The sequence below is a fragment of the Chiloscyllium plagiosum genome, chromosome 1 (assembly GCF_004010195.1).
Source record: "Chiloscyllium plagiosum isolate BGI_BamShark_2017 chromosome 1, ASM401019v2, whole genome shotgun sequence".
NCBI lineage: Eukaryota > Metazoa > Chordata > Chondrichthyes > Orectolobiformes > Hemiscylliidae > Chiloscyllium > Chiloscyllium plagiosum.
Genome location: NC_057710.1, coordinates 132,869,623 through 132,882,887, shown reverse-complemented (window position 1 = coordinate 132,882,887; position 13,265 = coordinate 132,869,623). Strand labels below are relative to the sequence as shown.

General features: G+C 37.8%; 1 protein-coding gene across 26 annotated transcripts in view; it reads right to left on the bottom strand.

The window, feature by feature from the left end:
* Positions 1 to 2,175: 2,175 nt before the first annotated feature.
* Positions 2,176 to 13,265, bottom strand: part of LOC122553361 (calcium/calmodulin-dependent protein kinase type II subunit delta) — a 321,729-nt gene continuing 310,639 nt past the window's right edge. For 13 of the 26 annotated variants that reach the window (XM_043697118.1, XM_043697063.1, XM_043697100.1 and 10 more), the window contains 4 exons: positions 11,630 to 11,705; positions 5,467 to 5,561; positions 5,123 to 5,356; positions 2,176 to 3,971 (listed from right to left, as the gene is read on the bottom strand). In XM_043697118.1, the coding sequence (XP_043553053.1) occupies positions 5,124 to 5,356; positions 5,467 to 5,561; positions 11,630 to 11,705 (404 nt within the window). In that variant the 3' untranslated portion in view covers positions 2,176 to 3,971; position 5,123. The remainder of the gene's footprint in view (positions 3,972 to 5,122; positions 5,357 to 5,466; positions 5,562 to 11,629; positions 11,706 to 13,265) is intronic. The other 13 variants (XM_043697073.1, XM_043696992.1, XM_043697109.1 and 10 more) reach the window with 1 other exon arrangement.

The following is a 13,265-nucleotide window of genomic DNA, read 5'->3' as shown; positions in this document are numbered from 1 at the left end:
TCCGGTATGCTGCTACCAACCACATCATCCCTTCCCTCTGAAGGGACAGTTCTCTAGACAACTGGTGACATTTCAAATCACACTCTCCTTCCTATGCCACATCTGCACAATTACCTGTTTCCCACTGTCCAACACTCCAAAATACTGATTCCAGACAAAACAGCAAATCACCTATGCTTCCAACCTCCTCTACACTGGGAAATACAGATTTAATATCCACTTAATGGAACACCCCATCCAGTTTGTGTGTACAGCATTTAACTTCTGGCCAACCATTATTTTAAGTCTTCACAGGAGGCCCAGGTCAGAATGGCAGTACTAACGGTAACTACTGCTCTGAAAATAATAAGCTTGAGAAACAGGATCTCACCTTCCACTTCCCTTCACCAGCCATGCACCATTGAACTCAGTTGAAATGTGCGGTGCTGGAAAAGCATAGCAGGTCAGGCAGCATCTGAGGAGCAGGAGAATCGACATTTCGAGCATAAGCTCTTCATCAGGAATGGCTGAAGTGCTTAAGGGCAGACAACCTGAGGGGGGTTGCAGTGAGAGAGAGACTCGCTGAGATCCTTATAGAGGGAGGAGAACATCTTCAAGGTATCCTTGGAAGAGGCTTCGCAGTAAGGTTATATAACTAGGAGAAAGTGAGGACTGCGGATGCTAGAGATCAGAGTCTGAGTGTGGTGCTGATAAAGCACAGCCAGCCAGGCAGCATCCGAGGAGCAGGAAACTCGACGTTTTGAACATGAGCTCTTCATCAGGAATCGAATGAAAAGCTTACGCTTAAAATGTCAACTCTCCTGCTCCTCAGATGCTGCCTGACTGGCTGTGCTTTTCCAGCACCACACACTCAGACTCTGATCTCTAGTATCCGCAGTCCTCACTTTCTCCATGCACTAAGCTGCCATTTTATACTTGCCTTGCATAGGGCATGAAGCCATGACACACACACACACAGACTCTGGAGAGTTACTGCTGAGTCGAGAGCGGTATTCATGGGTGCTGCTACTGAGTCAAGACTGATTTTAATATTTACTTAAAGATTTAGGCTTTGCTTATATTGATATTAATCACAAACCGCAAACTTGCCAGGGACCTGGATTTGATTCCAGCCTCGGGTGACTGTCTGTGTGCAGTTTGAACATTCTCCCTGTGTCTGCGTGGGTTTCCTTCGGACACGCTGGTTTCCTCCCGCAGTCGAAAGATGTACAGGTCAGGTGAATTGGCCCTGCTAAATTGCCCATAGTGTTAGGTGCATTAGTCAGAGGGAACGGGTCTGGGTGGATTACTCTTTGGAGGGTCAGTGTGGACTTGTTGGGCTGATGGGCCTGTTTGTAGGGAATCTAATCTAATGTTTTGCCACCATTCTCTTTACTCAATCAAATTTATCACAAAGAGAGAAACTTAAATGTTGTATGGTCCATAAAATATTTAGAACCTCCTTGTATATCTGAAACAGAAACACACTCAAGTTCTAAAATATAGCATCACAGAATTCCTACAGTGTGGAAAGGGGCCCTCCAAACAGCAAACCACCCAAATCTCACTCTGTCCCTGTAAACTCACATTTACCATGGCTAATCCAACTGTCCTACACATCCGTGGACACCTGGGGGGAACCCTCCAACTACAAGGGATGAATGCAGATTTCTCCAGCTTCCTCATTTCCACTCTTGCCCCCTCTCCCATCTTATCTCAATCCCAACCCTCACACTCAGCACCACCTTTTTGATCTGCAATCTTCTTCCGACCTCTCACCCTCACCTTAACCTCCTTCCACCTATCGCATTCCCAATGCCCCTCTCCCTCCTCCCTACCTTTTATCTTAGCCTGCTTGGCACACCTTCCTCATTCCTGAAGAAGGGCTTATGCCCGAAACCTCGATTCTCCTGCTCCTTGGATGCTGCCTGACCTGCTGCACCTTTCCAGCAACACATTTTTCAACCTTGGGTAACTTAGCATTCCACCAAACCTGCAATCTTGAGATTGTGGGAAGAAACCGGAGTTAAGTGCAAACTCCACACAAAGTCAATTAAAGCTGGAATCGAACTGAGGTCCTTGGCACTGAAAGGCAGTAGCACTAATCACTGAGCCACCATGCCCATCCTCAACTCCTCTCATTCAAACATTTGGATTTTTGAGACAAAAGGAATACACACCATAGAGAACAGGCAATCAGGAGAAATAATCACAAATTTATTTTTGTTTTAATCAATTATTTACCATTATGGCAAGAACTCTGTACACTGTGTCCCATGATAAACAGCAGCTTTGCAGAATGAAAGAACTTAAGTATCATTTCAATTGTGGTGGAAAATCCAATCACCGCTCCTCAGATCTGGGTGTGGAAGACAGACTTGGTCGTTAATACTACTTGAACACCACACATGGTATTAAAATTTGAAAATAACATAGATAGATTTCAATACACTTACTTTACTACAGCCAGTCACCAAAAAACAAAATGAAGAAATTCCCTATTTTTCATAGATCTTATTGGCATATTAATATGGCCCATAAATATACATGCTTATTTAAACACGATTTCTGAATCCATGTAATGGGTAGACTTTATTGCCATCTATTCAACTAGTAACAGCAGCTAACCGTATTGTTTTGTGGGCAACTAACAAACACAGATTATAAATAAATGAATTCTGCCAAGATTTGACCACTGAATGAGAATCTGATGGTTCTGTACAATCACTGAAAACATTAAATTGAGATTACATGCACTATTCAGCACTGGAGTATAACCCTATAAGTATACAACAGCGAAGAAACAAACATTTTAAAAGAGGGAACACTCCCTCCAAAGAAAAAAGGACATAACTGCTAACTTATTTTTTTACACAAGAACACCTTCACAAATATACAGAAGCAGAAGCAAAAATCATTCTGTTCACAAAGTATTGAGAAACTATTTTTCACAGATGATATTAAAAACATCAATCCCTGTGTCCTTAGGAGAAAAATAAAATGATCTGAGTTTGTTTAATCAGCTGCCTAGGCAAGGAAGTTCTTAAATAAATGTTGCATGTACATCACGATCCACTATATTTGGTGTTTAAATTCCAAGATCTTGTGTTTCTTTGTTAAATTGATACTATGGATAACTACAAACAAGCAGATTAACATAGTTCACAAAACTCTAAACTATTTCCATCAAAGCAATAAGCACTTGACTCAAATCACAATTTGCACATCACCATAATTAAAGCAAGCTTGATTTTTCTGAAACATATTGCACCCAAACTGAGTAAAAATGATTTGTCAACTTAAAAATAATCCTAGATGATGACACATAAGAAATACAACAAATAAAAGACTAGCAGTAGCACTAGCACATCAAAATTTACTTTTCATTTAAAAGATAGTTTCCCATATGTTTCACCTGGAAAAAAAAAATGAAAAAGACTGTTCAGCTACTGTAGTAGGAGTTACTTTCTAGGCTGATACAGCCAGCCCTGACTCGATGATTACAGCTTGTAGAACAAGTTTTGGAACTGCATGTAACAGTGCCCTGCCACTTTAAGGACATCCCCTTCTATATATATTACAAAAGTATTTCAATACTCAAAATTAATATGGGCCACTTACAATGTATTCTCATACAGATTAAGGGGGTACAGTAGCTTTTAAAATTTTTGAAATCCAGAAAAAATACATTTTTATTTCAACTTTTATAATTATAACAAGTTAAGAAACCTGGCGCATATAACGGTTTAAAAAGTACTTTCAATAGTTTTCCTTCCTTTGGTTTCATTCTTCTTGCAACATTTCTTCCGATGAAGTGTAAACAAAAATTTACGGATGGTATAAACAGCAAAGGACATGTCACAAGTGCACTGTCAGAGCTTCATGCATTCAGGAACATGCGTTAAAATAGACTGGAAGTGCTTATAATGTGATCTTGATCTTCCAATCCATAATGAGTGCTGAGAATTCAGCAGTGGCAACAGTTCTTTTAGCTGAAACAGAGAACAGATATAAAATTCAATTTTCTACAACCACCAGTACAGCCAGGAATTGAGCTACAGCAGATTCTTCAAATCCTAAACTTTAAACTTTGCTTGTGCCTATGTAATCACATAGCATACGGAAAGGAATTTGCCTTTATTCTGAAAGTACGTAAAAGGGTATAAAAGGAATTGACTTCCATTGTCCCCTTGTGTTCCCTCATAGTGAATACTTTTAAACTGCCTATTGAGGTTTGGATTTGGCAGAGCAGTTCTCTTCCTTTCATTATGGATCAAGTAGTTTTCCCTTCATCACAGATTGTTTAAATGTCAACTTACATACTGGTCTTTTGTCAACTTTTAATTAAAAGATAATTTGGTAGACTTATTATAGAGTTAAATAAATAACGCTGCAAATTATACCCAAGACAAACTTGTATGTTTAAAGTGTCTTTCATGTCTTTGGAAGGCATTTCACAGCTAATTACTTACTTTTGATAAAGTTACTGCTACTATATGGGAAAAGTCAATATGTGCAAAACAGGAGCTCTCAAATAGCAATAAGATTGAGGAAAAACTAAAATTGCTGGAGAAACTCAGCAGTTTTGGCAGCACCTGTGGGAAGAAAGCAGGGTTAACATTTAGAGTCTAGTTCTGATGAAGAGTCACCAGAGTCACTTAGAGTTAACATTTCGAGTCTGGTGACTCTTCTTCAGAATTGGACTGGAAACCTTAAATCTGCTTTCATCCCAGAGATGCTGCCAGACCTGCTGAGTTTCTCCAGCAACTTCTGTTTTTGTTTCAGGCCTCTAGCATCCGCAGTTCCTTATTAAATAAAATTGAAGATATTGGGAGATGGATAAAACTCAATGGTCACCATGGTGGAACTACAATAGTACACTGAATGGCTCAGATGTGCATAATTTTATAAAACTTCGAGCTGTGCTATCATGGACATTGATTCCCTGAAATAAAAATTACTTTTTTCAGTCTGTCCATTAGATTTTTTAAAAAAACCTATTCCACATGCACTCTAAAGGTGCTACAGGAACTTTAATAAAGAAAAAAAAAGAGATGTGTTTCTGTAAATTGAGAAATTTCTCATTTCATTGTTAGCTAATATTAATCTTTTTTGTGTGTATTTTGCCAATGTAGAAATTCACCTTACTTGACAGGGACAGTTGGGGCTCCTGAGCGGTGAAAGTGAACATTTTGCCACTTTCCATCACGGCGATGCCAGACTCTGGTTTCCTCAGTTTGCATGGTTTTTGGCATGCTACTGCCATCGATATATTGAGTGAGACGGATGTATGCTATGCAAGCAGCATCGTCACCAATTAAATGGACGTGGGGGTTCAATATAATGGTATGTATTGGCTTGTGGTTCTTAGACAAAGCTAAAAAAAAAGAGATGCACATTTATTTATTAATGAAACACATCAAAATTAGAAATTTTGTCTTAGAAGTTTTATCTTACAAAACTAGAAATATGGCAAACATTATTCACCATTTTCAAAGTAAAATCTGTGGAAATCCATTCCTTCAACCAAGTTACCCAGGGCTTCAGGCTCAAAAGCAGTGAGCCCTGGGTCACAAATTTTTCTGCAAAAGAAAAGATACACTTTTCAATTATGAATCTTGTTCAAAACTATTAGAAGCATCAAGTTATCCTTTATTGATACAACAAGACATTCAAAATGGAGAGCAAAAAAAATCAGGAAAATAATAAGAATGAAATAATGCCATGTAATTTGCAGCAAAATTGTTAGTGTTCATTGGCAGCATTCCTCTGAAACTGACAGCAACTCCTGGAATCCACAAATATGCGGCTATTTGTGAAAATCCAGATTTCTCCATAGTGTGCGCTTTTAATCTCCCCTAACTGTAATCAAGTGAAGTCTTTGAATTTTCTGCTATTTTGTATCAGAGTAAAAACTCTTGAAAATGTTACAACTTGCCAAATGAGATGTCTCTGGCTTTTTAAACAAGATATTAAAATTCATAACAACTGATGTACAACTCTGGAAAAACTGAGAAAATCAATTTAATTGTTGCAAAATATAAAATTTCTCAATTGTGATAAAACATACAAAATAATTTTATTTTAGAAAGCTTTGTGGTTTTTCCACTTCTATCTAAATGCCCTGTAAATGTCCGAAGCATATAATTCACTGTCTATAAAATGTTTAATTCAAAATGAAATCCATTTTAATTTATAGATTGCAGCCTGTGTGAATGTATCAATGTAACTGACTGTTCATCGGTTTGTCGCCAGGAATGTTGCTGAATGCCCGGAGACCCCCCTGTAACTTGGTGCCTGATTCAATTCAATGTGAAAGGGGAAATTCATTATATATAGATCACTAGCTTCCTCTGTAGTTAGCACAAAGCACTGTGGCTTTGCCCCTGATTGAAATCTGAGCTTTTAACAAATTATTCAAGAATAGCCAAGATGTAGAATATAGATTATTAGTTTTAGATAACGCAAATCTGTGTGTAAAACAACTGAGTGAATCTGTACCGTTAATGCAGTATAGTAATTATATTAGTATAAGTAATAGGAATATTTATTGTACTTCTGTATGATTTTCCTGCTAATCCAAAGGCTGAAATGTTGTCCCTGCATTAAAAACATTTAATTATATCACAGTGAAAAATATTGTGTCACCAATACAATTTACCTTTTGGCTTCATCCAGTTTAAATTAGAGTGAGCTGATAATAATGCATTTCTTTTCTGTTCTATACTTCTGTGAAGTTACAAACCAGTTTTACATGCACCTCTCTATTGTGGATCCAGCACAGGTAAGAAACTTCCCCATCTCCCTTAAGGATCCATGCTCAGTTGCAAACTCCATGTAAAAACTTCCTCAGTTTAAATTTAGAGAGTTTGTCTTTAAGCAAGGCCTATGCCCCAAAAAAGCTTAGCTCAGTTCTTCGATCTATTAAGTAGAGACAGTTTGTATTGGTAGCTGCAACCTGTATGATCTTAATCATGCACACTTGAAATCGGAATTAATTTCTTAAGTAGTTTTTAAAAATATTTTTATGGCCGCAGATTTCAGATACGCAATGCTAAAATTCAGTAGCAGAATAATCATTGAAGTGTCATATCAAATGTTTTTATGATATTTTATTTTAATATTTTAATATAAGGTCAGAAGTCACACAACACCAGATTATAGTCCAACAGATTTATTTACCATCACAAGTTTTCAGAGCGTCACTTCACCTAATGAAGGAGCAGTGCTCCGAAAGCTTGTGATTTCAAATAGACCTATTGGACTATGACCTGTTGTGCAACTCCTGACTTTGTCCACCCCTGTCCAACACCAGCATCTGCACATCATGGTTTGAAACAAACTTTAAGGCCAAGGAAGATGGAGTACATCTCACAGCAATGACACTCATTATCAGTACCTTCAACAACTGCGGTCAACCTAATCTCAGTTTAGCATTTTCCTTACAGGAGGATATCCAAAGGTCTTCAAATATCCCTTGATTCAAAATGAATAAATGCTGCAAAGACAACAATGGACTTATATAATTGGGAGATTCTGACATTAGCTAAACAAAGGGAGGTCTAGCCACTATTTAATCATGCTTGGTTTCTGCATTTCCACTATTAGGTTCTTCATTGGCCAGAACTTTAGGCCATGACTTTACTACTATAGGGAGAGTCCCTAGAAGTGTCAGTTGGCTGCACAGTACTCCTTTCCAATAAGAATTTTTCTTCTCCTTTAGACCACACTCAAAGAATGTGTTCATAAGCAGTTTCTTGGCAATTTCTTTCCAAAATCTATCAATTTTCTCCTTTTTAAAAGCTAAGCTGAATCACACTCAATTTCACAGCTCAGAGGTGATTGATTACTGTCGACAAATGACTTGAAACCCATTAGTCAAGATGGTTTCTGTTCTACAAGTCAGCAGACTTCCTGTCTTACTAAAAGTCTACTACAAGTGCCTGTCTGATCCACAGAATAAACTACAATTGACCATGACATTACGAAGCATGTGCCATTGATAAAATCTGAAAATATAAAGCATGGAGGTAAATGCAAAATTAATTTATTTCTTAATGATCTTTAGAAAGGAGTTTATTTAGTAAAAGTAAATTGTTAGAAAACACTGAAAAGAATGGAAACTAAGCAGACTAATCGTAAGAGACAACAATGTCACATTATATTTTTTTTTAGCAAACCATAGCATGATGAGAATAAAGACGGCGTAAAAGAAGCACATTGAAGCATTATTATTGACTAGTTAGAAGAGGAAATAAGCAGAACATAAGATGATGATGATAAAATAGGACATAAATTATCAAAATTGAATAAAAATCATCCCAAACGTGGCTCTGGAGGCAATTTTTCAATTGTTTTCTTGTATGCAAATTGTGCCATAGGATTGGGAATACTGACAGACCAGTTAATCTCCGTTCAAAGCTAACACATTAAGATTTCGGAAAAGAAATACGACTGCATGAGCAGCTAAGTGCCACATATGGACTGCAAGCTAACATAATTTGGATAGAAAATCAAAGAACAAAAATATAAAACTAAAGCGATGATATAAAGATATGTGGATCCACAGAATGTTCAAGAACGGCCTCAGTGGTGAATCTATCTTTACCTAATACTCCTCTGCATTCCACTGTTAAGATTTCTAGGTTTGCTGCACTCAAGAAAGAGCCATTTTGAGCTTAATGTATTTACATGGGTTGGGAACATTGGTCTGTTCTGTCTATCCCTTTCAGCCCCTTGAAACAGTTTCATGACATAATTAGATCATATTTGAACTGTATTTAATTGTATTTACCCATCTTTCTTTACCCATCATGTCACTTGGCACACATTTCTAACATAATCTATCAATTTAAGCCTGAAAAATTAATTGACACTGCATAAATAATCTTTTGTGAGAGCAACTTCTATATTTCTAATAACATTATGTGGAAAGGTATTTCTTTTTATTGTTTCTAACTGACCGAATATGAATTTTAAGATTATACCACTTGTTCAGGATTCCTGCATCAGAGGAAACAATTATTTTGCAATTACCATTTATCTTTTTCAAGGTAATTATTTCAAGCAACTTAAACAGATGACCTCAGTGTCATATAAGGTTTAGTGAACATAAGCCAGGTTTATGTAACCTGTTTGGATAATCCTTTAATAATATTTTTCTGACAAATTTGCACTATATCCTCCAAAGCTGAAGTTTAATGAACAAATGTGAAAATCATACTCAAGGAAGTGGCTGACCAAGGCTTGTGCAACTTAAGAACAACTTCTACCCTTTTATTCCAGGTCCCTTGACAGAAAAGCCAACAGCATATTTATGTTTTATACTATTTAACAGCTTTGAATGAGTTTTGTAATGGGCACCCAAATCCCTTTCATTTTCCACAGATCTGAGCTTTACACCAGCAACACAGTATTCTAATCAGTCCTTTTTAGATCCAAAGTACATGACTTTGTTTAAGGAATCACAGAAATTTATTTTAAAGGGGCCGTACTCTTAGAATCTCACAATACTCTTAGTTCTGTTTAGTTGTGGAGTATTCTTTTACAGATGGCTTGTTACCAGTACCTTTCTTGGAAGTAGATACTAAAGACCATTTTAAAACAAGTTTTCAGCTTAAATTCCACTTGAAAAGTCAATTCTTCCTCAATAAACCTTTTGCTGATATAAAAGTGTTATATTTGGCTACTACAGCTCTTTTTTTAATTCCCTTTGCCTCTTTTTTTTGTTTTAGAGGTAGTTTCTTGCATCTTCTCTATGGTTTCTCGTATCTTCCACAAGAGTAATCTGTTTCAAGCAATACTAACATTTAATTTGTCTTTGGGACACATTTTTCTGAATGCTCAGGGACATGGACGAATTGGGTTTGTCAGGGAGTGTGGTTAGATATCGAGTAGCTGGGTCAGCAGGGACAGGGAGTGCAATGAGGGTGGGGTGATTTGGCTAACTAACTGCCAAATTAGACCAGACATTAAGTATCCAGTTAAGTCTGCATATTTGCCTCAAGATTCTGATGTTGAGATCAGTGGGAGAAACTTTTGCAGAGGTTGCAAGAGTCAGTTGATCAGAACCTGGAACTTCCCAAGCAATCTCCATGTAAGTGTATACCATCGGACATCTACAGGGTCCTGATTCTTACCTCCAAAGTACTGCCAATCTCTGACAATCCAGATATTGAAGGTTTTGGCACCTATATTATATATGTGCACAATTAGAGATTTGTACATAGAGTGTTATTAAAAGGCAAAATGTCACTCTTTTTGGACAGGTTATGGAATTTTTCAGTATGAAATACAATACAGTTCCATGGAAGAATAAGTCACCTCATTAGGTGTTTATAATGAGTGGGACTTTAGAATTAGTTCTTTTAGAGTTTGTCTCGGAATCTCAAATGCAATCTGAATGCAACAGCTTGTACATTTGGTGTCTCAGTGTAAGAACATAAGAAATAGCAGTAAAAGTAGGCAGTCAGGCCTCTCGAGCCTGTCCTGCCATTCAATAGGATCAAGACCCAATCATGGCCTGAGCTCCACTTTCTTGTCTTGCCTCATCTGCCTTCCTAACAACTTGCTCTACCTGCATCGTAAGTTGCTGTGCTATGCCATAAGGTTCTTTTGTAAAATCAATAAGTAAAGAATATCATGAACAATCAACACGAAGGGCTGCTCTTCAAGAGCTAATCTCAGGCATCCCTTGGAACTTGACAATGGAATGGGATAGCCAGGAAGTAGATCATTAAGCTATTTATTTGACTGGAAAATGCTGAAACGGGGACTTATGGGAAGTAGAGATCGAAGTTCCAACAAAACAGTTGGAATATGATGGGTCAACAAAATTAGGCTCTCTCATCGGTTGCAAGAACTTGCCACAGTAGCCATTCAAGGCTGTCAGAGACTGAGGGGATACTGAGCTGGGGAGACAATTAAAATGAGGTCAGCTACTTACTCTCTCTGAGCCCGCTGTCTTCCTGCCTACACTAAGTTACTCTTTCCAGCAGTCTTCCCCAGGGAAGCAGTGACTGTCTGGAAAGAGACTGCTGGCCAGAAAAAAGGCATGACATAAAGGTAGAAAAAATGATTGTTTGACGTTGCTTGTGGAGGCTTCTTTGCCCCAAGCTGGAAAGCACTTCCCTCCAGAACACAGATAGAGACTTCTTGTCCCCCACCAATCCCAAGTCAGTGATGACCTTCTGCACTATGACAGCCAAGGACTGTCCCTGTGGATCTCCAGCTGTGACTTCAATCCGTCAACTACCCAAGCAGTGACTGGAGATGTAATAAATTGAGGCATGGATCCAATTGCAATACTCCTTCCCCTTCCTGTGTGTGAAAACTAGTGTCATAGAGATGTACAACAAAAATTGATTCTAAGCAGGAGCGCTAACAATATTGCTAATGCTTAAGATTCTGCTATGACATGATGTCCCCCTCACTGAGTTGCTGGTTATTACAATCATAAACTCTGGATGAAAACGGAATATTTCAGGGATAATTTTCTAGTAGTTATACAATTGAAGGAATGCATAGCAAAAAAAAAGTTTCATATGAATTAACATCGATTCCGTACAAAAATTCAGACTGTACATCCTAGAATGGGATGGAATAGAATAAATTAACTCAATATGGACAATGGAAACAAACAAATACTTACGTATAGGCTTCAAAATCTCCATTGTTAATGGCTTCAATCAGTTGCTCTGTAACTTTAATGATTTCTTGTTTGCGTGCTAAGGATAAACATGGTAGATATTAAAAACAGTAATATATATTTCAAGAACAACACAGATTTCTCCAGTCAGGTCTTCAAATCACAAAGTAATTGTTTTCATTTCCCGCCAGCCCTTGTTTGTCTCTATAATCCTCCTATTGCTCTGGCCCGATTTCCCCACTAATTTCTGATTTCCGAAACCAGGTATTTGATAAAAGACAGTTCACGTAATATTATATGTGCTTTAGATTTACAGTGACCTCTTATTCATTCCGAAGTGTGCGTGTGTGCAGAAAAAACAACTGAAAATGCCACATGTAATGGCCGTCATGCCATTGTGCAAAAATCAGAATAACACACTCGAAAAGCAATTAATATCATCTGTCCTTATAAACAAAGTTAAGACAACGTCTTTTCATCATTACAGTATTGCTTTCAAATTGTGCACTTTGTAAAACACATTGAACAGCATTAATTATTAACATTACCAAAATGTCAAAGGATAAATTAACAACAAAGGCAGCTGTTGAGTATTGATGCTGGTCCTTGCCATTTACAGTTTGTTGGAATCAGTTTTGACCACTAATTTCCTACCTGTTATTGAGCTCATCACTTCCTCAGCAACACTCAGTCATACAATAAAATCCTTTTCTCTCACATTAAATGGATTTCGGGGAAAAAAAATCTTCCAACACTCTTAACAATAACCACAAAGTGCAGCGATGCAATATGTCCTTTTTTTCAGACTACATGGCGCTAACTACACCAGTATCAGGATTGCGATCGTAACATCTTAGAACAAGTAATATTTATTTGCTTGATAAGAGAGAACTGCCTTGAATGCTTGCAGGGATCTACATGAATATCTACATCAGAATGCCACTGAGCAGCTCTCAAGCAAATTACTGCATCCAGCCACACCTGCTCAATGCAAAGTACTGTAATTTGTTAGTGAAATGTCCTATAATTATGGCCAGAGTGTATGGAAATATCTTGTTTACATTCATGTGGTAGGTGAGGCAGCCAGCCTTGTATCAGTGGATATTTAACTACTGACAAGTTCAACAAAAAGTTGGCTACAAGTGTTCTTGTGAGACACTTGCTGAGGATATAGCATGGTCAATGAAGGTTTCAAACCAACCTTATAAATTACTCTGAAAGCCACCTTTGAATTTTGCAACACTATGTTCTACTAATGCAATGTACCATTGATGCATGAAAAGGGTGATTCAGTTAAGAAGCACTTTGATTGGATATTGTGTTGTTCAGTTGATTAAAAGCCAGAGAATTGGGATAACTGGGTCATTTTCGTTATGGCAAATGAGTGGAGAGTGGAGTTATACTACAGAAGACCTCTCCACTGGTTTCAAGCTAAAATTAATAACTTGGACTAGGAGCTGGTGCAGTTGTTTTTAGCAAACTGTTCAGATATGTTCTAACACGGGGTGAAAGTGAGGGTTTTGAGGGAGGAGAAGGTGGATCGAGGACTGATCGAAGTGGGGAGGAGGAGTGAGGACTAGTGGGGGTGGGAAGCAAGGGCTGGAGGAGCTGAGAGGACTGGTGGGAGTGGGGAGCAAGA